General features: G+C 38.0%; 6 protein-coding genes across 6 annotated transcripts; 4 read left to right on the forward strand and 2 right to left on the reverse strand.

Moving 5' to 3' along the window:
• Positions 1–2,767: 2,767 nt before the first annotated feature.
• LOC307263256 (hemoglobin subunit beta-B-like) lies at positions 2,768–3,575 on the forward strand. The gene is made up of 3 exons (XM_080044373.1): positions 2,768–2,905; positions 2,995–3,217; positions 3,317–3,575. The coding sequence occupies exons 1-3, from the start codon at positions 2,814–2,816 to the stop codon at positions 3,443–3,445; spliced, it is 444 nt and encodes a 147-aa protein (XP_079900499.1). The 5' UTR covers positions 2,768–2,813; the 3' UTR covers positions 3,446–3,575.
• A 1,478-nt stretch (positions 3,576–5,053) lies between these two features.
• On the forward strand, positions 5,054–6,187 carry LOC307263005 (hemoglobin cathodic subunit beta-like; the record flags this gene model as incomplete). The annotated part of the gene is made up of 3 exons (XM_080044024.1): positions 5,054–5,285; positions 5,726–5,948; positions 6,059–6,187. Exons 1-3 carry the CDS (start codon positions 5,194–5,196, stop codon positions 6,185–6,187), a joined length of 444 nt encoding a protein of 147 aa, XP_079900150.1. The 5' UTR covers positions 5,054–5,193.
• Positions 6,188–13,388: 7,201 nt separating this feature from the next.
• LOC307262908 (hemoglobin subunit alpha-1) lies at positions 13,389–14,247 on the forward strand (the record flags this gene model as incomplete). The annotated part of the gene is made up of 3 exons (XM_080043926.1): positions 13,389–13,483; positions 13,577–13,784; positions 14,119–14,247. The coding sequence occupies 3 exons, from the start codon at positions 13,389–13,391 to the stop codon at positions 14,245–14,247; spliced, it is 432 nt and encodes a 143-aa protein (XP_079900052.1).
• Positions 14,248–16,002: 1,755 nt separating this feature from the next.
• LOC307262906 (hemoglobin subunit beta) lies at positions 16,003–16,659 on the reverse strand (the record flags this gene model as incomplete). Its single annotated transcript, XM_080043923.1, has 3 exons — positions 16,003–16,131; positions 16,222–16,444; positions 16,568–16,659. The coding sequence occupies 3 exons, from the start codon at positions 16,657–16,659 to the stop codon at positions 16,003–16,005; spliced, it is 444 nt and encodes a 147-aa protein (XP_079900049.1).
• Positions 16,660–19,363: 2,704 nt separating this feature from the next.
• On the reverse strand, positions 19,364–20,255 carry LOC307262904 (hemoglobin subunit alpha-A-like). The gene is made up of 3 exons (XM_080043921.1): positions 20,120–20,255; positions 19,812–20,019; positions 19,364–19,598 (listed from the first exon to the last, which is right to left on the reverse strand). Exons 1-3 carry the CDS (start codon positions 20,212–20,214, stop codon positions 19,470–19,472), a joined length of 432 nt encoding a protein of 143 aa, XP_079900047.1. The 5' UTR covers positions 20,215–20,255; the 3' UTR covers positions 19,364–19,469.
• A 1,467-nt stretch (positions 20,256–21,722) lies between these two features.
• On the forward strand, positions 21,723–22,474 carry LOC307262903 (hemoglobin subunit beta-A-like). The gene is made up of 3 exons (XM_080043920.1): positions 21,723–21,831; positions 21,921–22,143; positions 22,246–22,474. Exons 1-3 carry the CDS (start codon positions 21,740–21,742, stop codon positions 22,372–22,374), a joined length of 444 nt encoding a protein of 147 aa, XP_079900046.1. The 5' UTR covers positions 21,723–21,739; the 3' UTR covers positions 22,375–22,474.
• Positions 22,475–23,865: the final 1,391 nt, after the last annotated feature.

Below are 23,865 nucleotides of genomic sequence, written 5' to 3' on the forward strand. Positions count from 1 at the left end.
TTTATGCACTTTGTGTCTCCTCAGGCTTGTGTATATATTGTTGTGTTATTGTGTCCATTGATGTCTTGTTTGTCGTGTGTCTTTAAACTTCTCCTGCTGTACACTAATTTGCCCTCGTGGGACATTTAATAAAAACCTTGAACCTTGAACCTTGACGGCTTTCCCCACGCCTCCCATGATGACTGCGCAGTGTTGTATGCCTACTACTTGTGGGGATGTAGCAGTTAGATCCGAAACCCAGTGCGAAAAGTAGGACTTGGTCTGCGGGTAAGCAACCAACATTCTAAAATTAAAAAGAGTTGGAGTGGGAATAAAGAGTTGTGATTCACACATAAGATGTGTTTAATGCAGCTATCTTAAAAATGTACATACAATCCCCTCCATAAGTATCGGAACGGTGAGGCCAATTCCTTTATTTTTGCTGTAGACTGGACACATTTGGGTTTGACACCAAAATATGAATATGAGACCATGGATCAACATTTCAGCTTTCATTTCCAGGTATTTACATCTGGATCTGATACACAACTGAGAAGATAGCATTATTTGGAAAGGAACACCACATTTTTAGGTGAGCAAAAGTATTGGAACAGATAGACTTAAAGTACATTAAAGTGAATAAGACTTAATATTTTGTTGCAAATCCTTCACCTGCAATAACTGCATCACGCCTGTGACCCATTGACATAACAACTTTTGCATTCTTCTTTTGTGATGCTTTTCCAGGCCTTTACCGCAGCCTCATTCAGTTGCTGTTTGTTTTGGGGGGTTACACCCTTCGGTCTCCTCTTTAGCAGGTAACATGCATGCTCTATAGCGTTTAAGTCTGGTGATTGACTTGGCCAGTCTAAAACCTTCCATTTCTTGACCCTGATTAACTCCTTTGTTGTTTTTGCAGTTTTTTTGGGTCATTACCTTGCTGCATGATGAAGGATCTTCCAATCAGTTTGGTTGATTCTTTCTTTAAATTGGCAGACAGAATGTTTCTGTAGACTTCTAAGTTCATTTTGCTGCTGCCATCATGTGTTCCTGTGTTGTTGTCAAGATGAACCTTTACCAAAGTGATGGAAAGGCTAAAGTTTGGAGAAAGAAAGGATCTGCTCATGACCCCAAGCATACAAGCTCATCTGTGAAACATGTCATGGCTTGGGCTTGCATGGCTTCTTCTCGGATGGGCTCATTAATCTTCATTGATGATGTAACACATGATGGCAACAGCTAAATGAACTCAGAAGTTTACACAAACATTTTGTCTGCCAATTTAAAGAAAGATGCAACCAAACTGATTGGAAGATCCTTCATAATGCAGCAAGATAATGACCCAAAACACTGCAAAAACAACAAAGGAGTTAATCAGGGTCAAGAAATGGAAGGTTTTAGACTGGTCAAGTCAATCTCCAGACTTAATTGCTATAGAGTATGCATGTTACCTGCTAAAGAGGAGACTGAAGAGAGTAAACAAACGTCAACTGAATAAGGCTGCGGTGAAAGCCTGGAAAAGCATAAAAAAAGAAGGATTCAAAAGTTTTGTGATGTCAATGGGTCAGAGGCTTGATGCAGTTATTGCAGGTGAAGGATTTGCAACACAATATTAAGTCTTATTCACTTTAATTTATTTTAAGTCTGTCTGTTCCAATACTTTTGCTCACCTTAAAATGTGGTGTTCCTTTACAAATAATGCTATCTTCTCAGTTGTGTATCAGATCCAGATGTGAATACCTGGAAATGAAAGCTGAAATGTTGATCTATTGTCTCATATTCATATTTTGGTGTCAAACCCAAATATTTCCTGTCTAAAGCAAAAATAAAGGAATTGGCCTCACTGTTCCGATACTTATGGAGGGGACTGTACGTAACCGAATTACCTAGGCCTACCTAAAGATTCAGCACCAATCCTGCTGGCCTTTCGCTCACATTTGGCCCATAACTTCTTCACCGTGTCTTTGTCTTTCGCAGAGACTCACGGCTGCCTTGTAGTTTACAGCAAGTGAGGGAAAAGTGGTTTAAATGAGGTTGCTGTTGAAGTTTTTTCTCATAGCGTCTTTATAGTCTAGGCTACCAAACCATATGGTGCCACGCCCGTGTATCAAATTCAAACCACACCTCCGATAAAGAAACTGCTAGAAGTTTTCAGTTTTGATAAAAGTCAACACTCCTCAATATTGCCAAGTAATTGGTGATACTTTGGATGGCATGCTGGAATAGTGTCTTGTATTGTGGATGTGCCTGCAAAATGATTCATGTTTCACTTAAAAACAGGATTGAGTGATGGGGCCTTGTTGAAAAAAAAATAAGCTTTTGGGAGATTTCGATGCAAAATAATATAATATAGGCCTAATATATACATACTATTTGAAATAAAGTACCTCACTACTAACCTACTTTTGTGGCAATAAAAATTCGTCATGTGCCTTTAAATTCAGCAATTATGTAGCCTACACTAAGACCAATACAATAGTTCTGCATTAAGTCCGTTATAATGCTTTTGTTGAAACTATTTTAGATAGGAGTTGATTCATGTAGGCCATTTATTTTTTTGAGTGACACTGTATTTGAAATCTCGTTAAAATAATAATAAATATTTTTTAATCCGAAATTTTAGATGGTCTCATTTGAACCATCTAAAAAAATTAGCTGTGATACTTGCCAAATTCATTTATCATTAATCGGCAACTTGTCCAATCATAGGCTTCCTGGGCTGAGGGGCGGAGCCTTTAGTATTGTATAAAACGCAGACATAAATGTTCAGAAACAAGTCTATTGATCTAAGAAGTTTTTCGACAAACGTCAAAAGCTAATAACAAACCGTCAACATGGTCGAGTGGACAGATGCCGAGCGCCAAGCAATCAAAACCGTCTGGGCAAAGCTCGATGTGGCCGAAGTTGGAGGCGCAGCTTTGGCCAGGTAAACCTTGCTATTAAATGGTTCATGGGTTATTGCTGTTTTGGCCCTTTGATGCCTTTTGTTGATGCTAATGATTTTTGTCTCTCCAGACTTCTGATTGTGTATCCGTGGACTCAGAGACACTTCACCACCTTCGGCGACCTTTCCAACGCCGCCGCCATCTGCGGAAACGCTAGTGTGGCCAAGCACGGCGCAACCGTGATGAATGGGCTGGATAGAGCTGTGAAGAACTTGGATGACATCAAGAATACTTACACTGCACTGAGCAAGAAGCACTCTGAGGTGCTCCATGTGGATCCTGATAACTTCAAGGTAAAGCTCTGACACTTCCATGAATGATCCACTGTTTATTTTACTACTGTCACTGATCAGTGCCCCTTTATGTGATCATTATGTTTATTCTCATTTTAGCTTCTCGCTGTATGCATCGATGTGTGCCTGGCCCAGAAGTTCGGAAAGGCGTTCACCGCTGATGTGCAGGAGGCCTGGGCAAAGTTCATGGCTGTGGTTGTCTCTGCTCTGGGCAGACAGTACCACTAAGCATCTGGAGTGGAACATCACATCGAGATCATGTGCAGCAGCACGTACAAGTGTTTCCAAAATGTCTCAAGTAGGCTTACTGCCTTGACGTTGTTGCCAAATGCACAAAATAAAATTCTAATTAAATACATCTCTCGCTGTGATCAAGTTTTTCAAGAACTGCGTTCTTCGTCTAGCCTTGACTCACAATCGATTTACATGTACAAATGATTCAATGACAAGGCTCAAACCACTGTGTGTGGAGTCACTCACTCACTACATTTTTCTTGTGTCATAAAAATATTTACATACAAAACTCAATATAGCAAATTAAACAGACGCTAGTATTGGTGTGAAAATTACGATAAATGATAACAACCAACATTAGCTCATCATATGGGCTCCAACCTATGGACATTTCGTGGTCCAATCCTGTCGTGGTCTTACATCTCATGCAACTGCATGCTGCCGAACCCATCAGTAAAATAGCCTACACATCAAGGAGTGTTTACACACTTGAAAATAATACCTTTCATTAGTACCCCTATTCTTCGCCGACTTATTGTTTAGAGATATTTCAGTATGCCTTCTTTTTCTTTTTTCCCCTTTTTTTTTTACACATAATTCTGTCAAACGAATTTACCTTTTACAAATGACTCAAAGTATAAAGTGACTGTGGGGTTTAGAGTTTGTTTAGGCTTTAATCATATACATGAGTTATTAAAAAATAGGATATAGGCCTATTTATAATGTTTACACAGCTACGATTTACATGTTCAATTATTCTCAACAGCTTCTTTAAAACCACTACATTAAACTGCTGAATTGAATCTCCCTCTTTTGTCATACCACACATGTGGTCCACCCCGAACGAGGTCATCTTTGGCAAATTAATGTTGCTCATAAAGGGTGCGGTCATATTAATTTCGTGATAAATTTCTGTTAAGTATGTGAGGAAACGATAAAGAAAGTGGATGACGTCAAGAAATGAATACCAATATTTAGTTTTATTAGATTCCATTCAAATTAGGTTGCACTTTGCCATACACTTTTAATTAAATTAAATTCGATTAAATCCAATTACATTGAATATTTTTATAAAACACGTGATATGGGTTAAACAATGCTATCCTTTATCCAAAAGGCTATAGCGTCGTTGTTCAAAGGGGTTTTAAACCTACTCTACTTTCCTTTCCACATCGGTTTAGGACCAATAAAGCCCTGTAAGGCTGGAGTTTAGTGCGTCACACAAGCTTATTCATTGTGTCCCAGCTCGTTATCAACAAAGCAGCAATTGTCCATGTTTAATTTTTGTGGTTTAAAAACATATGATACTAGTTCATTTAGGGACACGAGATAAACGTGTATCACACACCCAAACTTTTGATATTAACTGGACCTGTTGATAAATGATTTGGGTGGAGGAAGCCTGAATGTTCAGATAATGAGGCCTACCTAATCTCTGTTTGACAGCCTCTGGCAAGTAACTTTGGATAGCATGACCAGGTGAAATGGGAAATAAACATGTTTTTAAGAAAAACATATTTTTTTGGGAATTGCCTTGTTACGCCAATTCATTTGCATTCCATGACAAGAATAGACATAGTTCCAGTGTGTGAGCTGCATATTGACACTGTTAGCTGCTCATCAGTGTAATGAAAATCGGCCTCTTTTGCCGTCCTCTGTAGGCTCAACAGAGCCGATCAATTCCCTGTTTAATGCTTGTAGGGAAACGGTGACTAATACATGGTATTATTCTCACCGACGTCATGGTTCAGTGGACAGACAACGAGCGCAGCATTGTCAAGGCTGTGTGGGAAAAAATTAATATCGATGAAATTGGACCAGAAGCTTTGAGAAGGTAGAGAATGGGATGTATCAACTTCATCATAGGTCATATGTGTTGCTTTTATTGTCGGGGACTATCGGCTTGTTTTCATTTTATCTTTAAAGTTTGTTTGACCTTAATATTACAGGATTTATTTTGCAGTTTGATTGTTTAAATTCAAAAGAACACCTCCTTATGGACCCCTTATTTGTGACGGATTGAAACACAAGTTTATTGTGTTCATAATGAGGTATTGGCCTATGGCAAATCTCTTTTGGTTAGCAACCGAGTAATTGAGTGTTCGACAGAGTGATGCTAAACTTAAGTGATTCTATTTCTCTCTGTTAGTTTATTATACCTAATTTCAGCACCAGGCGCTGTTCTTTTTTGTCTTCTTCTTTAAATAAATACATAACCTGTTGACCTATAAATAACCTATTGCAATCAAAATAACTTAATTCCCCGCATGACAGGGTTCTGATTGTCTTCCCTTGGACGGAGCGGTATTTCGGTACTTTTGGAGATATCTTCACTGTGACTGCTATTCTGAATAACACCAAAGTAGCAGCTCATGGCAGGGTGGTGTTAAAGGCGCTTGAAGAAGCAATAAAGAACATGGACAACATCACTGGCACATACGCTGATCTGAGCCGGATTCACTGCGAGAAACTCAACGTGGATCCCGATGTCTTCAGAGTAGGATAACTTATTTACCATTTTTTTGTTAGCACTACGCCTACTGTTGCCTATGTGTGTGAGCCACCTACACGGCCTGGATCCCTGATGTTTATTTGTTTTGTCCGCAGCTGTTGGCCGACTGCATCACAATTGCAGTCGCCTGCAAACTCAAGAGCGACCTAAACCCTCAGATGCAAGCTACATGGCAGAAGTTCCTGTCTGCTGTGGTCGAAGCTATGAGCAGTCAGTACTCCTGAAGAGCTGAACAAACTCTGCAGGGAGAAAAGATAAAACTCATATGAAATACATTAAATAAATTACAGAAAAACGTTTTTGTGTTTGTCTCAGTTTTATTTCCTCAACGTCCATGTGTGGCGAATAACCTGTAGTGGTTCTTAATTTGGAGTTTGGAGGCCCCCATAAGGTCCTAAACGGAACAACAAGTTATTTCCAGTGTGGTAATACATTGCATCTTTTATAATATAAATACATTAATAGTTCAGTATATCTTCGGAAAATGGAATTTCTGAACTGAATTATACAACAAATAGCCACTCATCAGAGTTCCCAGGAAGATGCTTCCCAGTTAGATATACTTTATTCATCCCAGCAGGGAAATTAGGTGTTCCAGCAGCCAGCATACACACAACACATATATACATACATATGCATATCCCATATGCACTAGTTAATAATATGGTTATAACAACAACAGCAACAGTCATATCAAAATCATCTTTATTAGCCATGCAATTATGTGTTAACATACAAGGAATTTGGACTCTGGTTATAAGGATGCTCTCAGTGTACTTTTACACAGAACAATTGGCATGACAGAAATAGCCACAGCAAAAAACAAGGACAACAATGCTAAACAAAAATAGGTAAATCTAAACTTCACATTTGTGCATTGATCTATTACATCTTCTTGAATGACTGACGGACATTTCTGTCACAGAGTTTTTTCAGCATTTTTTAATTGTCCATCGGGTGATTTTTTTTAAATTTTTTTAGTTTAGTTTATTAGTTTATTTGTCAGGGACCATGTACAAAGTAACATTAATCTCACAGAGAAAAGATGCATTGTACCAGATTATAGCAGTTTGCTCATTTCCATCTGCAGTCCCTGTGCAGTTCAACACAGAATACAACAACAATATACAGTATATAAACATATCACATCACTATATGGCACACATGAAATCACCATTTTAAAATTACACTGAGATAAAACTACCGTTAAAACGAGGAATTTTAAAGACTAAACTAATGCGTGCAGGTTTGGTTATTGACAATCCATTTCTTAAGTTGGCCTGCAAACAAGTGAAAGTCTGCCAACACTTTCAGCTCATTTGGTATGATGTTCCATTCTTTTATTGCTCTGTAGGAGAAAGAGGACTGACCAAATGTTGATTTATTTTTTAGGGACTCTATACTCCCCCCTAGTGGTGGACCTTGTAGTTCTACAGGTAGTTTCAGAGCAGAGCTTGACGAACATTTTCAAGGGAGGGGGAGCACTATTGTTTAATATGTTTTGAACCATACGGATATTGGAGTACCTGACGAAATTCTCAAAGTTTAGTATGTTGTAATGGGAGAGTATTTGACAGTGGTGATATTGTTGGGATTTTCTGTCATATATTTTAAGAGCTTGTTTGTGGAGACTTTCAGTTGATTTTAATGTTGATTTGTTTGCCTGAGACCAGCAGGTTATACAGTAGCTGATACGAGACATAATCATAGCATTAAGAAATATCATAGATGCCTCCGTTGTAAGTGACCCTCTGATGTGTCTGAAATTGGCTAAATTAAATTTCAAGCTTTGGTTCAGTTTCTTAACATGCTTCTTGAAACTCAGTGTGGGATCCAATGTGATACCCAGGTATTTAACCTCTTTGACATGTTTTATGATTTGACCATTAACAGAAATGTTGGGCATTTCACCATTGTATCTTTTGTTTGAGAAAAACATTGTGACTGTTTTATCCACATTTAATGTAAGGTATGAATCATGTAGCCATGCTGAAACTTTTTCCATTGCATTTGACAGTTTTGCAGCAACATCAGCTGCGTCCTTGCCATAAGTATGGAGGACTGTGTCATCTGCATACATCAAAGCCTCCACTCCATCACATGCATCTGGGAGATCATTGATATAAATGCTGAATAACAGCGGTCCTAGGATGGAGCCTTGAGGCATGCCCATTGTGCAGGCTTTTGATGATGAGGTTATATTATTTATACGGACATGCTGGGTACGATTGGAGAGATATGATTCAATCCAGTTTAAAGTATTTGAGGACAGCTTGTTGTTGGACAGTTTGGATAAGAGTACCTGGTGGTTAACGGTGTCAAAGGCCTTGCGGAGATCTAGAAAAACGGCTCCTACCACTCCTCCTTTTTCCAGGTTTGCTTTTATTGATTCTATAAAATAGCAACATGCTGTTTCAGTAGAGTGTTTTGTCCTGAAACCAAACTGCATGGGATGTAGCAGGTATTATGCATCAAGATGGGCTACCAGCTGTTCTGCAACCACTTTTTCAAAGGCCTTTGATATGACAGGCAGTATGCTAATAGGTCTATAGTCTAACGTTTGGATAATATTTTATTTAACTTTAGCTCATGGATACACTCCAGATTCATGAAGTCACAAGTGTTTTTATTTGAGTTTTTGGGAGGTTGGGCTGGTAAAAATTCTGCACCAAGTTCCAATACAGAATTTACAAAATAATCATTAAAAGTGTTTGCAATAGTGAGGCTATCTGTGATTTGTGTTCCATTTGAATTTATCTGTATGGTCCGGTATTCTGGATGCTCTTTTCCAGACAATTTGTCTACGGCTTTCCACAATGTTCTGTTATCAACTTTTGCATCTTTAATTATTTTAAGAAATAAATTCGCTTTGGCCTTCCTGAGCTGTGATGTAGCTTGATTTCTTAGGCCTTTATAGATCAAGCGATCAGTCAACAATCCAGACTTTAAGGATTGTTTTAAAGCAGCGTCTCTTTTTTTCATTATGATCCATAATGAGGCATCAAACCAGGGGAGACTCTGCTTTCCATTTGCTTTGCAGGGCATTGTTTTAGTAAATTTACAGATTATATCTTGAAATGTTGACGTGAGGTCATTACAGGTTTGCTCACAATTTTTTCCAGATATTATCTCATTCCATTTGGTGCCATTCATTTCTTTCTCAAATTGTTCTAGATCTTTCTTTGGGATAAATGAAAAGACCATTTGACCTTCCTTTTTGTGTTTAACTCTATATCTATTTTCAGCAACTTTCTGGACACTAAGGTGAGGTTGTGATCTGATAGCCCAGTGATGAAGTTATATGATTTGTTTATATGTTAATTTTTATTTGCAAAGATTTGGAAGACTGAGTTATTCTGGTTGGACCATTTACCATTTGTTTCAACTGAAATTTGTGAGCAATGTCCTTTAATTTTTTCCTGCGTTTGTTGTCTAACCAGTTTAAGTTCAGATCCCCCATTAAAAGGACTTCTTTACCTTCACATGCTTTGAGTATTTGGCTTAATTGAACAAAGAAATCATCTTTTGCAGTTGGCGGTCGGTAAACTACAATTACAACAAAGGGCATCTCAGGAGATAATGTTATCGTAACCCCAATGCACTCTGCATTGTTTTCAGGAAATGAAATTTGGTTACATCTGAAGTTTTCTTTAACATAAATCATAACTCCACCCCCTTTGCTGTGTGTTCTGTCCTTCCTATATATTGTATAACCAGGAACATTAAAAATACCTTGGGGGGTGGTTGGGATCAACCATGTTTCAGACAGACATAAATAATCAAGATTAGAGTTAATCAGGAGGTGTTCAAGCTGTTCTGCTTTAGATATTATACTCCTTATGTTCAAGTGTCCACCAAATATTCCCTTAGGTTTATTGTTTGGGTTCCACAACACTTTTGCATGGTTTACAGTCTGAAACATTTTTGTAGCATGTTGTTTTTGAGTAACAGCATTCAAAGTCAACCTTGGCACTTTTTCAGTAACTGGAGGAAGTGTTTGTTTATGTGCTGTAGTAGGTTTAGCAGATACAAGCTCCATTCCTAGTGTTTCCGAGGTAGTTGACTTATTTTTTAATTGTCCATCGGGTGATTGGTCCATGCAGATGAGAGTCTTGCACCATGTTAACGTATGTGAAACAGAATATGGCAACACACATCAGATTAAGTCATGCTCAGTGATACTAGGTCCGTGCCTGTTTAGTGTTGAAATTATGATGGATGTCATGAGGTAATTTCATTACAAGACATACATTTTGTGTAAAGCCATGATAACACATTCGGCTGATTGTCCTCAGTGTAGAAAGCCTGTATGTCAACGAACACATTGTAATGACAGGTAAATGAGATGTCTGCAAGTCAGCCTTAATAATATAGCCATCATAACACAGCCCAACGACAAACTGATAGATATAAAAACCTATTCTGGGGCCCTTTTGTGTTGCCCACAACGACATTTTGCGCTTTTCAGTTAACATTGTGAATTTATATTTGCATATTGTATGCACAGATTCAGTAACAGTCTATATAGACAAGAGGCTAGTGATGGCTTTAAAATAATCTGTGTTGTCTTGGTAAAAAAGAAAAAAAATACGTGAATCACAATGATATTGCTAAAAGCAAGTAACATGGCTGCTTTTGTTTGGATGAAACCCAAATACCAAGGAATAATGATATCTTTAAATAGAAGAAAAAGAGCGTATTGAATTGGCTTTCGCTGCCCTCTAGCGGTTACTATTGACCCATGCACTGACAGGGACTCAGCACCTCGGATAGCTCCACGTGGCTGCTCCCAGCTCCATCGGGACCCAAAGTGGTCCTCTTACACGTTATACTTCCTTTATGTTCATAGTCATGCGATTATCTGGGATATCTAAGTTGTGTATATCTGAGTCGTTATAGTCATGTAATTAAGGACCACGACTGCTCTTCCAATATTTGCATGCACGAATGATGATGGAAACAAGGTAGACCTCTAGTGGGCGCTCCAGGTTTACCAATTGAGTAAGGTGTGGTAAGGGTTCAGCAATATACTGTACAGTAGGCTAAATCCTGAGATTCATTTTTGGCTTTTTCAGTTTTTAGAGGATGTGGTTTACACCCACATCGAATCCAACTCATTGGCTAAACGTCTTAGCATATGTTGTCTAATGTTGTCTAAAGATGTAAGATGACCTTTATCACGGTAAATGTATTGACACAACTCCACACCACAAAGGTTGATTTATTTTACATGAACTTGATTTGTATCCATCTGCTTTAAGGGTAGCCTACTTGCATGTGTTGAACTTTCAAAGGGCAACTGACTAAATCTAGTCACTCTATACCTCTAAGCATACCAGAACGATTATAAAGAACTTCCTTCCTTAATACATAATCATCTCGCTATTGTTTCATGTTGTCCTTAGAGAAGTGGAGTTTTTTTTTAAGTGAGATATTTCGCAGGTTAAATTTACAAACTATAAATAGTCTACACTTAGTACACTGAGAGGATAGCACTTGGCTGGATAGATTTAGTTATTTTCCTTCGAAAATAGGACCGATCCGTCAGAACTCTGAAGTGTGAAGCTCAACATTATCTCTCCATTGTGACAGTGCATTTCCAGATGTGAACAGATCAATCCTATTGTTATACCGCCCCTGTTCTCAAGTCTCCGCCTCAGTTTACCGAGGGGAACCAGCTCGTTGTGTTGGAAACTAACATGAGGATAAATCTGGAGAAAGGAATTTAAACAGATTTTTATGATTAGCAACACACAACCCACACGGCTTGACCTAGGGAGAAATCCAGTTCGGTTAACTAAAGCGACTTGAAATAAAGTAGTTCAAACGACTTTCTAAATGATCAAAGTAACAATGTTCATTTGATATGAAATTCTAAAAAAATACAATATAAAAAAGTCACATGCGAGAAAAAAAAATGCCATAGTTTATTGAATAATCTAAAAAGGGATAATCTCTTCATCAGAGGTCATACATAAACCAATAAATATCATAATAACATTTGTTAATAAATTACAAATTAAAACAAAAACCATAAAAAATATATTCACAGCGGCCATGGTGACAGAAAAAGGGGACGGGGCTTGTCAGTGGGGGTTCAATAGAGATTTGTAAAATAAAAAATAAAAAAATTTAAATTCCTATATGGACTTCATATAAAAACTGTTTGTAGTTTATTAACTACACAAAATATGGCAAAAAAAATCACTATGCAAAAAATGAATATGACTAGTTGAACTACCAGCTACTGCAAAATAGTGACACTTATAATTAAGTTTGATAACATGTAGTAGTTAGTTCACTACTCTTCATCACTGGGAGTAGAATTACTTCACTGAATGCTTATTAGACAGCCACTAGACTAATCTATAAAACCGCAGTGCAATTAAGTCAAACAGACAGTGAAGTAACTCTACGGCGAAATGTCAATCGTGCTGCAGCCTGTATCAGCTGTCCCTCTCGTAAGCGGATCCGCCCTTTGAAGTTTTCTTCAGATAAGCCAATGCACTGGCAGCCGACCTCACCGCGAATGACCCCAGTCTTCATGTTGGTATCAGCTGATAACCAAATCATTTTAATATTAATCAATTGCAGAGCCTTGATTTCAAATCCGTACGCCTGCACTTTCATCTCACGGTCACACCATAATTTAAACTTTTTGTACGCCCATGTTTTTTGTTTGTTTGTTTTAACATATCTGCTAGGCCTGTATGCAACCGTTATTTTACTTTTAATGTAGGCTATATTGCAGTTTAAATTGGTGATGTGCTGCAAATGATAAAACCAAAAACAACGTTGATATCAGGAAAAAGTAATAAAGTCATTATTTAGGAGAAACATAAAGTCACGTTTTTGTCTCGATTTATTTGACCTAGAATCAAATAATTTGGGATTTGGTCCAAATTGAACGTTATTTTTAGAAGTCCATGCCACTTCAGGCTTGTGTTAACTCTACCCATTTTCTGTATGCGCACAAAGTTTATTTCCAGTTGAACACATCTTCAAGATATTAAGCTGGCACGCAGGGACCCATATTGTTCATGACCAATAATTATTTTGAATGTTAGTTTGAAACCATTGTGTCCCTGCCAAGGACAGTTTGTCATTCTCAGTGGCTATCACTGGAAATTTGTATTTTAAAAAAAAGAATGCACATTGAATGCATTCAATTAATTTAGTTTCATAAATTAGGACAATTCAAAATGACTCATTATTCATTGAGTGTGTATTCCAAACCAGCCTTGGGGGCCATCATGAGATGTTCCTTTGTGTTTATCTCATGCAAGCTGCAACATATCACTTGGCATACGTCCAAATGCCACGTGGTCTATCTTTTGGGGGGTGGCCCGGGTGTGCCCATGCACTGTTTTATGTATAAAAACCCCCACGGTTTGGCATTGGACTTCAACCAAACATTCAGACAAGATGAGTCTCACTGCCAAGGACAAAGCCGCCGTCAAGGCATTCTGGGCCAAAGCCTCTTCAAAGGCTGAGGACATCGGCTGTGATGCTCTGTCCAGGTAAATGACCAAAATCTGCCTCTAACATTTAGCCTATATCATTGTTTTGAATCTATTTGTCCATTTATTGACTTATTCATATTTTTCATCCAGGATGCTGGTCGTGTACCCGCAGACCAAGACTTACTTCTCCCACTGGAAGGACTTGAGCCCCGGCTCTGCACCAGTGAGGAAGCACGGAAAGACTGTGATGGGTGGAGTTGCCCTTGCTGTCTCCAACATCGATGACCTGAACGCAGGTCTTCTGAACCTCAGTGAGCTGCATGCCTTCACTCTGCGTGTGGACCCTGCTAACTTCAAGGTGATGACTGACTCATGGCAATATGCAATTTGTGTGCGTGCGTGTGTGTGTGTGTGTGTGTGTGTGTGTGTGTGTGTGTGTGTGTGTGTGTGTGTGTGTGTGTGTGTGTGTGTGTGTGTGTGTGTGTGTGTGTGTGTGTATTTTGTCTCGCTGTGGCTTCTTCAGCACATTGGATTTGGAATGAAACACTTTGAAATAACAAGGATAACTCAGTTTAGAGGGCCACTTGACAATCTTAGCCCTTTGAATTGCGTTCCTGATGCTTGTTGTAAGAGTTAAGTTACAAACTCTTCATCATTTTTAGTAACAATTTTTACCCCCATTTTTTTGGCAGATTCTCTCCCACAACATCCTTGTGGTCTTGTCCATCATGTTCCCCGAAGACTTCACTCCGGAGGCGCATGTGGCCATGGACAAGTTCCTGGCTGCACTGTCTCGTGCCCTGGCTGAGAAATACCGATAAACTGCAAACAGTAGCAGCAGCAAATGACAGCACGACATCAGCATCTGCTTTGATTGGTTTTGTCTGTCTAAACATGAATAAAAGATCAAATACAATGAAACGTTTGTGTGTGTGGTGGAGTACATTCCATAGTAAAGTTATTGATTTAAAATGCGTTTGAGCCATGTCAAAGCAAAGCATGAAATGTATTTGCGAAATACTTTTAAATCCAATAATACAAACGCATGCTATTCAAAAAGTATTTCATACATCAAACAATGGCATAATAGTTTTTATGAAGGGGTGTTAAAACAATTAAACACATAAGACTTTTAGAGAATTCATAAACAAAATAATAATAAACTTTCTCTCCATAAATACTTATACTTAACTCAATATAGACTATTATATACATGATGTTCTGTCTACTGTTCAGTGGTACGACGAGCCTCAGAGTTGCAGGTTGCAATAACTCAATATTAAAATAAGACAAGATTGCCCTCAGAAAATGTCCATTAAACATAAGTTTTTTTTTTCATCGAACTTTCAAAATGTATATTAATTGTATGTTATTATAAGTGAACGTAGACTTTGGCATATAAAATAAATGTATTTATTATTGTATGAATGTTTTTATTATTGTATATTAAATGATTATGTAAGTGAACGTTCACTGATGCCTTGTAGAGTATAAATATTATTGCATATTATAATTTGAATGAACGTTCTCTTTGGATTAGAAAATAAATGTATTTATTATTGTATAAATATAATAATTATTGTCTATTATTATTATATATTATTTGTATATATAATACATAAAACGTACATATTAATGTATATTTTACTGTAGCACACATACTACTACTACTACTACTACTACTACTACTACTACTACTGCTACTGCTACTACTACTACTACTACTACTACTACTACTACTAATAATAATAATAATAATAATAATAATAATAATAATAATAATAATAATAATAATAACAATAATAATAACAATAATAATAGCAAACAAGCATTATTAATATTTTTATTTATTTACTGTTGCACTTAAACATTTTTTAGAATGAAATAACAATAGCCTATTAATAATATTTTCTAAAAATATTATGGTGGATGCATCATAATTAAATTCAAAGATCTGAAATGCATAATATATCATAAGCTCACATTTATATATAATATAATATATTCAGGAAATACCCCTGCTTTATTCAGACTCGTGTAAGCATACGGTGCTCAATTTTATTGTTTTACTTGAATATTGAGTTTTATTTGAATAAACGTTTTAATCTCCCGCCCTACACTAAAGAGGGAAACGTATAACGTATGAGAGTGTAATGTGTTTAATACATTAATACGTGCTAACTGTTTTCCAAAGTGGTGATTCACCATATTCTAACGTGGGTACTTGTGCATTTGTAATGCACTTTTACTTAAGTACAATTTAATTTACGATTTAAATAGGCCTAGCCTACTTCTCCTAAGCATACAGAATTAGGCTATGTAAAGAAAATGTTTACACCCTCCTGATATGGACAAGCAAAAAACATACACCTTGCCTATATGCTTACTGTCTTATTTGTTTAGGTTTATTGTTTTTGTTTTGTTAATACTTTCAAGTACATTTTCGTGCTTTGGGGGTATAATTATAGACGAAGACTTTGTTGAATTTGCTTATATAGTTTTATTTGCTTTTAAGACAAAAAACAAATAGGTTTTAAACAAATGAAAAGCATGTGATGGTCGTCTGCTGCAGCTCTCTAGTGGTACTGTTTGCCCAGGGAGGACACCACCACGGCCAGGAACTTCTGGAAAGCTGCCTGCACTTCACCGGTGAACGCTGAGCCAAATTTGGCGGCAACCACGACGGTCAGACAGTCTGACAGCAGCTGCAACACAACGAGCATCAGAAAACATCAGCATGAGAGGTGAGGCGCCATATGTGAAAAACAGTAGTGAGATTAGTTCCATAACTGTACCTTGAAATTGTCAGGGTCCACGTGCAGTTTCTCTGAGTGCAGCACGCTCAGCTCTGCATATGTGGCCATGATGTCGTCCATGTTCTTCACAGCCCGGTCCAGACCGTGGAGGATGGTGGTTCCATGTTTTGCAACCAACGGATTTCCTGCGATAGCAGCGGCGTTGTAGAGGTTTCCGAAGTTACCGAAATACCTCTGAGTCCAGGGGTAGACGACCAGACACCTGAGGAAATATGTGAAAACATGCATAACTCACGAGTCTTCATCTAGGCATACTACATGCTGTGTCAATGCACAAATGGCTTTTTTAAATGTTTAATTGGAAAATTAAAAATGTATGTCTCACCTGGTAAGAGCTGCAGGGCCAACCACCTCATACTCCATCTTGGAGAAGATGTCTGCGATGGTGGCGCGCTCGAAGTCTGTCCATTCGACCATTTTGTCGGCTCTAGGTTTGTTCCACGAGTCTTGCTTGGGTCAGTACCAGATGCAACTTTTAAATGACTCGTTCACCCCTCCCAAAAATATGCCATTGGATGGATTAGGGCAGTGGGTTGGCCAAGAAGCCTATTGCTCTACGGATTTGCAAAAATGATAAGGAGGGGGCAAATCTGCATTGCTTAGATTGCGTCAGAGGCTGAGGAAATAGATAGGCTTTTGCTGGTTGTGTTCTGCAATTGCATTAGAAAAGTGTGTGCCATGAACAGAATTCAAGTACTGCTTACCATGTGCAGTTAAAAGAAGACTCAGTTACAAAATTTCTGCCCAGGATAAGAATGAGAAAATAGATAATGCATTGCAATTTACCCACCCCCTTTATTTTATTATTATTTATTATTATTATTATTATTATTATTATTATTATTATTATTATTATTATTATTATTATTATTATTATTATTATTATTATTATTATTATTATTATTATTATTATTTTGTTTATTTGACAGGGACAGTGCATATTAATAAACATTTCTGTAAATATGACAGATTTTAATTAAAAATTGTCATTGTTATTTATTTACTTTCTCTTTTTCATCAAACTATATATATACTGTATATATGTGTGTGTGTGTGTGTGTGTGTGTGTGTGTGTGTGTGTGTGTGTGTGTGTGTGTGTGTGTGTGTGTGTGTGGGGGGGGGGGGGGGGTATATTGGTATATATATATTAGTAACAGTATTGGGAATTTGTAAATATACATACTTTTTTACATACTTAATATATAGATATATATTTACTTATTATGTTTTATTTATTTTTTATTATTAGCCTACTTATTTGTCCTTTGTTGAAAATGGAAAACTCAATAAACACATTTTTTATAAAGAAAAATAAGTCTTACACCAAGATATTATTTAAATTATCATTTCTTCCGAAAATTACCAATTTAAGGCCTAGACTTTAAATAGGATACTTTCCGTTTAGTTTACTCTCAATATTGTAACTTATTTCTACAATGATAGATTATTGTTATTAAACCCGAGAATTAATTAAATCAGCAACTTTCTATCTGGCAATAGATATCAGCATAAGCCCATAATGTAAATCTAATACATACTTAAATGGTGATGTAGCACGCTATACTGAACCACATCCAAACCAGTGTTGAAAAGAATCCAGTAGATGGCGCTCCTACACATCCGGAAGCTCTGACCACTTTATGGCTGGACTTGATGCATCAAACTGCTCATGATGAGGATAATGCAGATTGTACCACTACAGCGAATTTAAAATGGTTTTAAAAACAGATCCTATAAATGACCTATTTTGGATCAAATTGAGCCCATGAAGGCTATTTATCAGTGAGTGGCATGCTAGCATACAGTTTACACAATAAAAAACGAACTAATGCATTTATCTCTTCGCCTAGTGTAAGTAATAAGCATAGGCTACTATTTCATTTCATCGTTCATAAGCCCTGCATAGTATGTTGTTATAACGTCATACAGACAGGGTCTCCTTCGACGTTAGGCTACTAAAGGCAGGACTTGTGATTAATGTGCTATGCAAAAACTGCTTCTGAAGAAAATCCTACAGCGCCACACATCCAGACATTAAAGGCTATTTTAGTGATACATTCTGGGGCATGGACTGGCCCGAATTTTCCTTTTGTAGCAGATTGTTGGCTTAGTTTATACTTAGTTTTAGCCACCTATATTAGACATGGATAGGCCAAGCCTTCTGTTAATTGTGATGCTGGGCTATAGGCTAAAGGAAGAACACAATATGAATGTTATGGGGGAAGTGACAAAGTAGCCTATCGGATGGACTGCAAGTGCGTCCGTCGAAATTTACGAGCACGCGTGAACGCACCACTGCAGCGACTATCTCTACCGGTCCCGTTTTTTCAGCGCCCAACAACAAAGCAGCAGCCAGACTTTCTGTGCTGTGAGCAGTTTTCCTTGTGTGAGTGTTCCTTTTCAATTTTTCCATCAACACTGATGCAGTGAACTGCAGTAAAGGAGAAAACATGCCATCAGTAGGCCTAGGTCAGATAATACAAATATGATCAAAGTTTAAATTACAATGATAAAATGATCAAACCCAAGCATATTGATCTGTAGCGGTCTAAACTGACGAGGTTTGAAATAATGAATACTAGCTTGCAAAATGTAGATAGCGTAGCCTGTAAGTCTATTCAGTAGGCTACATTTGTATTGGCCATTGGCGTTTACGCACGTGAGGACCAGTTACGCTCGCGCCCCACCGGCCTGACAACTGCATTAACGTCAGAGCATTTTTCTCGTGCGTAAAAAACGCATCTGAAACACTTTTGGTGGCAACTATTGGGCCTGATGCACAGCTCGGGTCTGTCCCTGGTAGGCTATACTCACCCCTGAGGCCGTGTTTACTTGTTTATTTCTCACTGACTATTGAATAGCCTATATTAATAAAAATAAGCCAGTTAGGCTTAGGTCCACACGTCATGAATAGTGGTTGTATTACATTTGAACGTCGTCTACTCTTAATATTAAATATCTGCTGTCATAAAAGCCAAGATAATGAAGCAATATTCAATGTGACGAATTATTAATGATATAGTATAAAACGTATGTGCTATGTAGGTTGCATGGGGGGAGGGGGGTCATCAGATTATGAACAAGGGACAAAGAAGAAGAGACAGACATCTGGAACTTTTATATTTCATTGTTTTATTCAACAAGCCCTTCTATTTGAAACAGGATGTGGACATTGTTGGTGACGACATGCTGTGTGTATGCAGTCGTTGCTCCGGGATCGTTGAAGTTTACCGGTATTTCTCGGCCAGAGCCAGGGCCAGGTTGGCAAGGAACTTGTCAACGGAGACGTGTACCTCCGGAGTGAAGTCTGCAGGGTAGTACATGGCCATAACCACCATCATGCTGTGGGCTAGAATCTGGGATTGGGCAAAATAAGTATATTGTAAATATATTGTCAGCAAAGAGGCGAAACACATATCCTGATTGCCCTTTAGGCTATATGGAAGGTTAACTAGGCTACCTAGAACTTTCCTTAAAATGAACATATTGGCTAATGATACATTTTTTTATGTCTTCTCGAATAATAATGGTTTGAACACTGCTACTTTGGGTTCACACACTAAACTTACCCTGAAGTTGGCAGGGTCAACTCTGAGCTTGAAGGCATGCAGCTCGCTGAGGCTGGCCAGACCACCGACCAAGTCATCAATCTTTCCAACAGCATCTCCAACGGCTCCCATGATGGTTGCACCATGCTTCGCCACTTGAGGGGAATCAGGTGCCACAGAAGACCAGTGGGAGAAGTAGGTCTTGGTCTGCGGGGAGACAACCAGCATCCTGTAAAACAAAGATGAAGTAGAGAGGAATTAATGACGAAAAATACATAGGATGTACTTTTAAACAATTACAAAAGAGAAAATAAGAAAATAAATCTTACCTGGCCAGAGCCTCGGATCCAATCTCAGCGCTCTTTCCCGAGATCTTCCCCCAGAAGGCCTTCACGACAGTCTTGTCTTTTGCAGAGAGACTCATGATTGCTTTTTTTCAGTATTTTTTTCTACTGAAAAGAAATATGATCATGTGAGGACACTGGTGGTCAGTCTACCTTTTATATCAAACGAAATTGCACCACACCCCAGTATCAAATCGAAACCACACCTCCGTGAAAGAAATTGCCAGAAGTTTCTAAGACAGTTTTTGAGATAAAAGTAACCACTCCCTGTTTGCTGTTCGCACGTATACTTCGATGACTTAGGCCTTATTATTTTATTTAATATAAAACATAGCAACGTGTGCTGAAATAAACAATAATAAAAATAAATCCAGTTAGACAAATGACAAGACTTTGTGATTTGGGAGTTGCAAGTTTTGCTGTGCACAAAGATATCTTAGAATAGACAAAGTTATTGTGATGCAACATCTTATGAAATAAAACCTCATTTATTAAATTGTTTAGTTTTTTTAATTACTTAAATTAGCTATACTCATTTTGGTGATTAACCTACAGTTTATTGAGGCAATTTATATTTATTTCAGTAGGAATATTTCTGCATTATTACAAGGGTTTAAAACATTTTTACCATCATTTGAAGCTCTTTGAAAAGACTATAGCCTATTGTTCATGTCCTTATAATTAACAGTGAATGTAACAGACTTGGGATAACGGTACAGAAATGTGCTGTGAACCCTGAGAGTGTGAAGTTGGGTGTACACTGTCTTGGCATGTTGGCGTTGAATAAAGAAGATTATTCAAACAGAAATCGTAGCCTGAAGAGACTCAACCAAGAAAATAGGTTTAAAATAAGGCTACTCGAAAATAACTAAACCCTGTTACAAACACACAAATTAACCTAGAAATGGGCAGTCTGCACTTTGATACGTAGGTTTTTAAAAGAAAACGTTGACAACAAAATACATAAATAACCTAAATAAATAACTGCTTGAGTAAAAGGAACTTGGGAAATGGAAATGAAAAACAACCGTATGACCGAGTCTTGCAATCTAAAAGTGCATAACATTGAGACCTAAGTCTGTTTATTTATTTATGTATTTATTTGAACCTATTTAGCCTGTGTTTTCAATGCAATGTAGGCTAAACATGATAAAAGTGCAAGATATTTGATGATAGCCTGTCTCACTTGTAACCTTTACGGACGAATAAAGATGTTATAGGTCTAGCAAGATTTTACAGGCTTTTTTTCCGGTGCTGAGTGAGAATTGATGTACATTTAGGAATTTAAACAAAACTTAACCTTCATTATGATAGGCATTTAATATTAAATATTAGCATTTTATAGTTATTGAATTATGCTTCATAACTATTAATAAATCTAGGTGATATTTTGCAGTTCATTCTTATCACTTTTTTTTTTGCAGTAGGGTAATAGAAATTACCCTATCTTGCTGTTCATCATAGGTAGGCCAAACAACCCTATATTTCGTCAGCTCTAGTCCAATGGGAGGCTTCCAGGGCTGAGAGGTGTGGCACTGAGGTATTAATAAAAACCTCCAGGCTGGCAGTTGGAAAAGTTTAGATCAAAAACATCTTAACGTCAAAATGGTCGACTGGACAGATGCTGAGCGTTCCGCTATCGCCTCCCTTTGGGGATCGATCGATCCTGCAGAAGTTGGACCGGCGGCTCTGGCCAGGTAAACCTTGCTATTAAATGGTTCATGGGTTATTGCTGTTTTGGCCCTTTGATTACTTTTGTTGATGCTCATGATTCGTGTCTCTCCAGACTTCTGATTGTGTATCCGTGGACTCAGAGATACTTCACCGCATTTGGTAACCTTTCCTCCGCCGCAGCCGTCCTCGGAAACGCCGATGTGGCCAAGCACGGAACGATCGTGATGAATGGGCTGGATAGAGCTGTGAAGAACTTGGATGACATCAAAAATACTTACACTGCACTGAGCAAGAAGCACTCTGAGGTGCTCCATGTGGATCCTGATAACTTCAAGGTAAGTAAAGCTCTGACACTTCCATGAATGATCCACTGTTTATTTTACTACTGTCACTGATCAGTGCCCCTAATGTGATCATTATGTTTATTCTCATTTTAGCTTCTCGCTGCATGCATCGATGTGTGCCTGGCCCAGAAGTTCGGAAAGAGGTTCACCGCTGATATCCATGAGGCCTGGTCAAAGTTCATGTCTGTGGTTGTCTCTGCTCTGTCCAGACAGTACGTCTAAGCGTCTGGAGTCGCAATTCCCACATTTTGCAGTAGCACGTGAAAATGTTTCCAAAATGTCTCAAATATACTGCCTTGATGCTGTTGCCAAATGCACAAAATAAAACTCAAATTAAATACGTGTTATAATTTTTTTTTCAAGTGTTTTAAAATTTGGTATTTATTTTCATCTTCTGAGAACCTCGACTCAATAGCCTCGTTCGACTTGGAGCCGTCTTGCTCAGACCAGTGCAACCATGATGCGCGCCTTGCTGAGTGCACAACAAAAATGCTGCAAAAATGCTGTGCGCTCAGCAAGCCGAGAGTCATAATTGCGCAGGTCTTAGCAAGACGGCGACATCTCAAACGAGGCTATTAACTATTATTTTGCAAAGATTAAAACAAAACACACATAGCCTATGAAAAAGGAACAGTGAGATACATATTTCAAAATAGCTATATAATAAAAAGATTGTGTGTGTGTGTGTGTGTGTGTGTGTGTGTGTGTGTGTGTGTGTGTGTGTGTGTGTGTGTGTGTGTGTGTGTGTGTGTGTGTGTGTGTGTGTGTGTGTGTGTGTTTGTTTAAAATACTTTGAGCACAATGTGGCTTTTATTCTCCCCTTGATGATCAGGGGCCTATTACAGGTATAGCTGGTTTGGTAACACTTTGGTTTTCGGTTACAGAACAGTGGATCAGCGTTGGGTCAATCAACTCTGAGCGTGTTCACTCTGGGTGGAGCGTGTGCATAAAAGCCATCGTCAATGGATCGCTGATAACATGATTCGCATGGAAACAGAAGAAACAAATGCGTGATCCTCCCACTTCTCCACTTCTCAACAAAAAAAAAAAACTTCTCCGCTACTCCCACTGGAGTTAGAAATATTAACAAATGAGTTTATGGTAGCCTATGGAGAAGAATTAACGGGGATATTGTCACATAACTCTGATCTAATCTCCTCGGCAATTCAGAAAAAAACAGAGCAATCATTTCGCTTCCGTATGAGAAGCCATAGTCTATTTTAAAAAGTTACGCATATCAGCAGTAAAGTAATAAAGCTGGCGCGGCACAGCATTTCTTTATACTCGCTGTATAATATGTTGGGAAGCTATAGCCTAATAGCCCACTGTGCAGTAAACAGACTGTCGATTCTTTTAAATGGGGAGTGAAAGACATTAACGTCTGACACATAAGGTGACAGTTTCCATTGAAGAGCCTGATTGATTCATTACCAGATCCATTTTCCTCAAGTGATCACAGTTTAAATTATTATATCATTTTTATATTCATATTAGGCTATTTAACGAGGCTCGTCTGTGACTTTAGGATCGCACAAGTGAACAGTAACAATCGCGTGCAGCCGCAGCGTTACATGAATCCACCTGACATAAATCTGTTCAGTGGCACAGACGTTAAAAAGCATACACTACAAATAGGTTTATTAATCTGAATGTAGAGCATGTCACGATGTGTAAGGTGGCCGCCTATATGAACGGACCGAGGGCTGAGAACAA

This window comes from Ammodytes marinus (genome assembly GCF_949987685.1).
Source record: "Ammodytes marinus genome assembly, chromosome: 16".
Taxonomy (NCBI): domain Eukaryota; kingdom Metazoa; phylum Chordata; class Actinopteri; order Uranoscopiformes; family Ammodytidae; genus Ammodytes; species Ammodytes marinus.

Excerpts from the sequence above, each read along its gene's own strand:
- LOC307263256 (XM_080044373.1), top strand. The coding sequence starts at position 2,814 with ATGGTCGAGTGGACAGATGCCGAGCGCCAAGCAATCAAAACCGTCTGG. Across the intron at positions 2,906-2,994 it reads GGAGGCGCAGCTTTGGCCAG|ACTTCTGATTGTGTATCCGT; the intron begins GTAAACCTTGCT and ends TTGTCTCTCCAG. Across the intron at positions 3,218-3,316 it reads TGGATCCTGATAACTTCAAG|CTTCTCGCTGTATGCATCGA; the intron begins GTAAAGCTCTGA and ends TTCTCATTTTAG.
- LOC307262904 (XM_080043921.1), bottom strand. The coding sequence starts at position 20,214 with ATGAGTCTCTCTGCAAAAGACAAGACTGTCGTGAAGGCCTTCTGGGGG. Across the intron at positions 20,020-20,119 it reads GGATCCGAGGCTCTGGCCAG|GATGCTGGTTGTCTCCCCGC; the intron begins GTAAGATTTATT and ends TTTGTTTTACAG. Across the intron at positions 19,599-19,811 it reads TTGACCCTGCCAACTTCAGG|ATTCTAGCCCACAGCATGAT; the intron begins GTAAGTTTAGTG and ends GCCCAATCCCAG.
- LOC307262903 (XM_080043920.1), top strand. The coding sequence starts at position 21,740 with ATGGTCGACTGGACAGATGCTGAGCGTTCCGCTATCGCCTCCCTTTGG. Across the intron at positions 21,832-21,920 it reads GGACCGGCGGCTCTGGCCAG|ACTTCTGATTGTGTATCCGT; the intron begins GTAAACCTTGCT and ends GTGTCTCTCCAG. Across the intron at positions 22,144-22,245 it reads TGGATCCTGATAACTTCAAG|CTTCTCGCTGCATGCATCGA; the intron begins GTAAGTAAAGCT and ends TTCTCATTTTAG.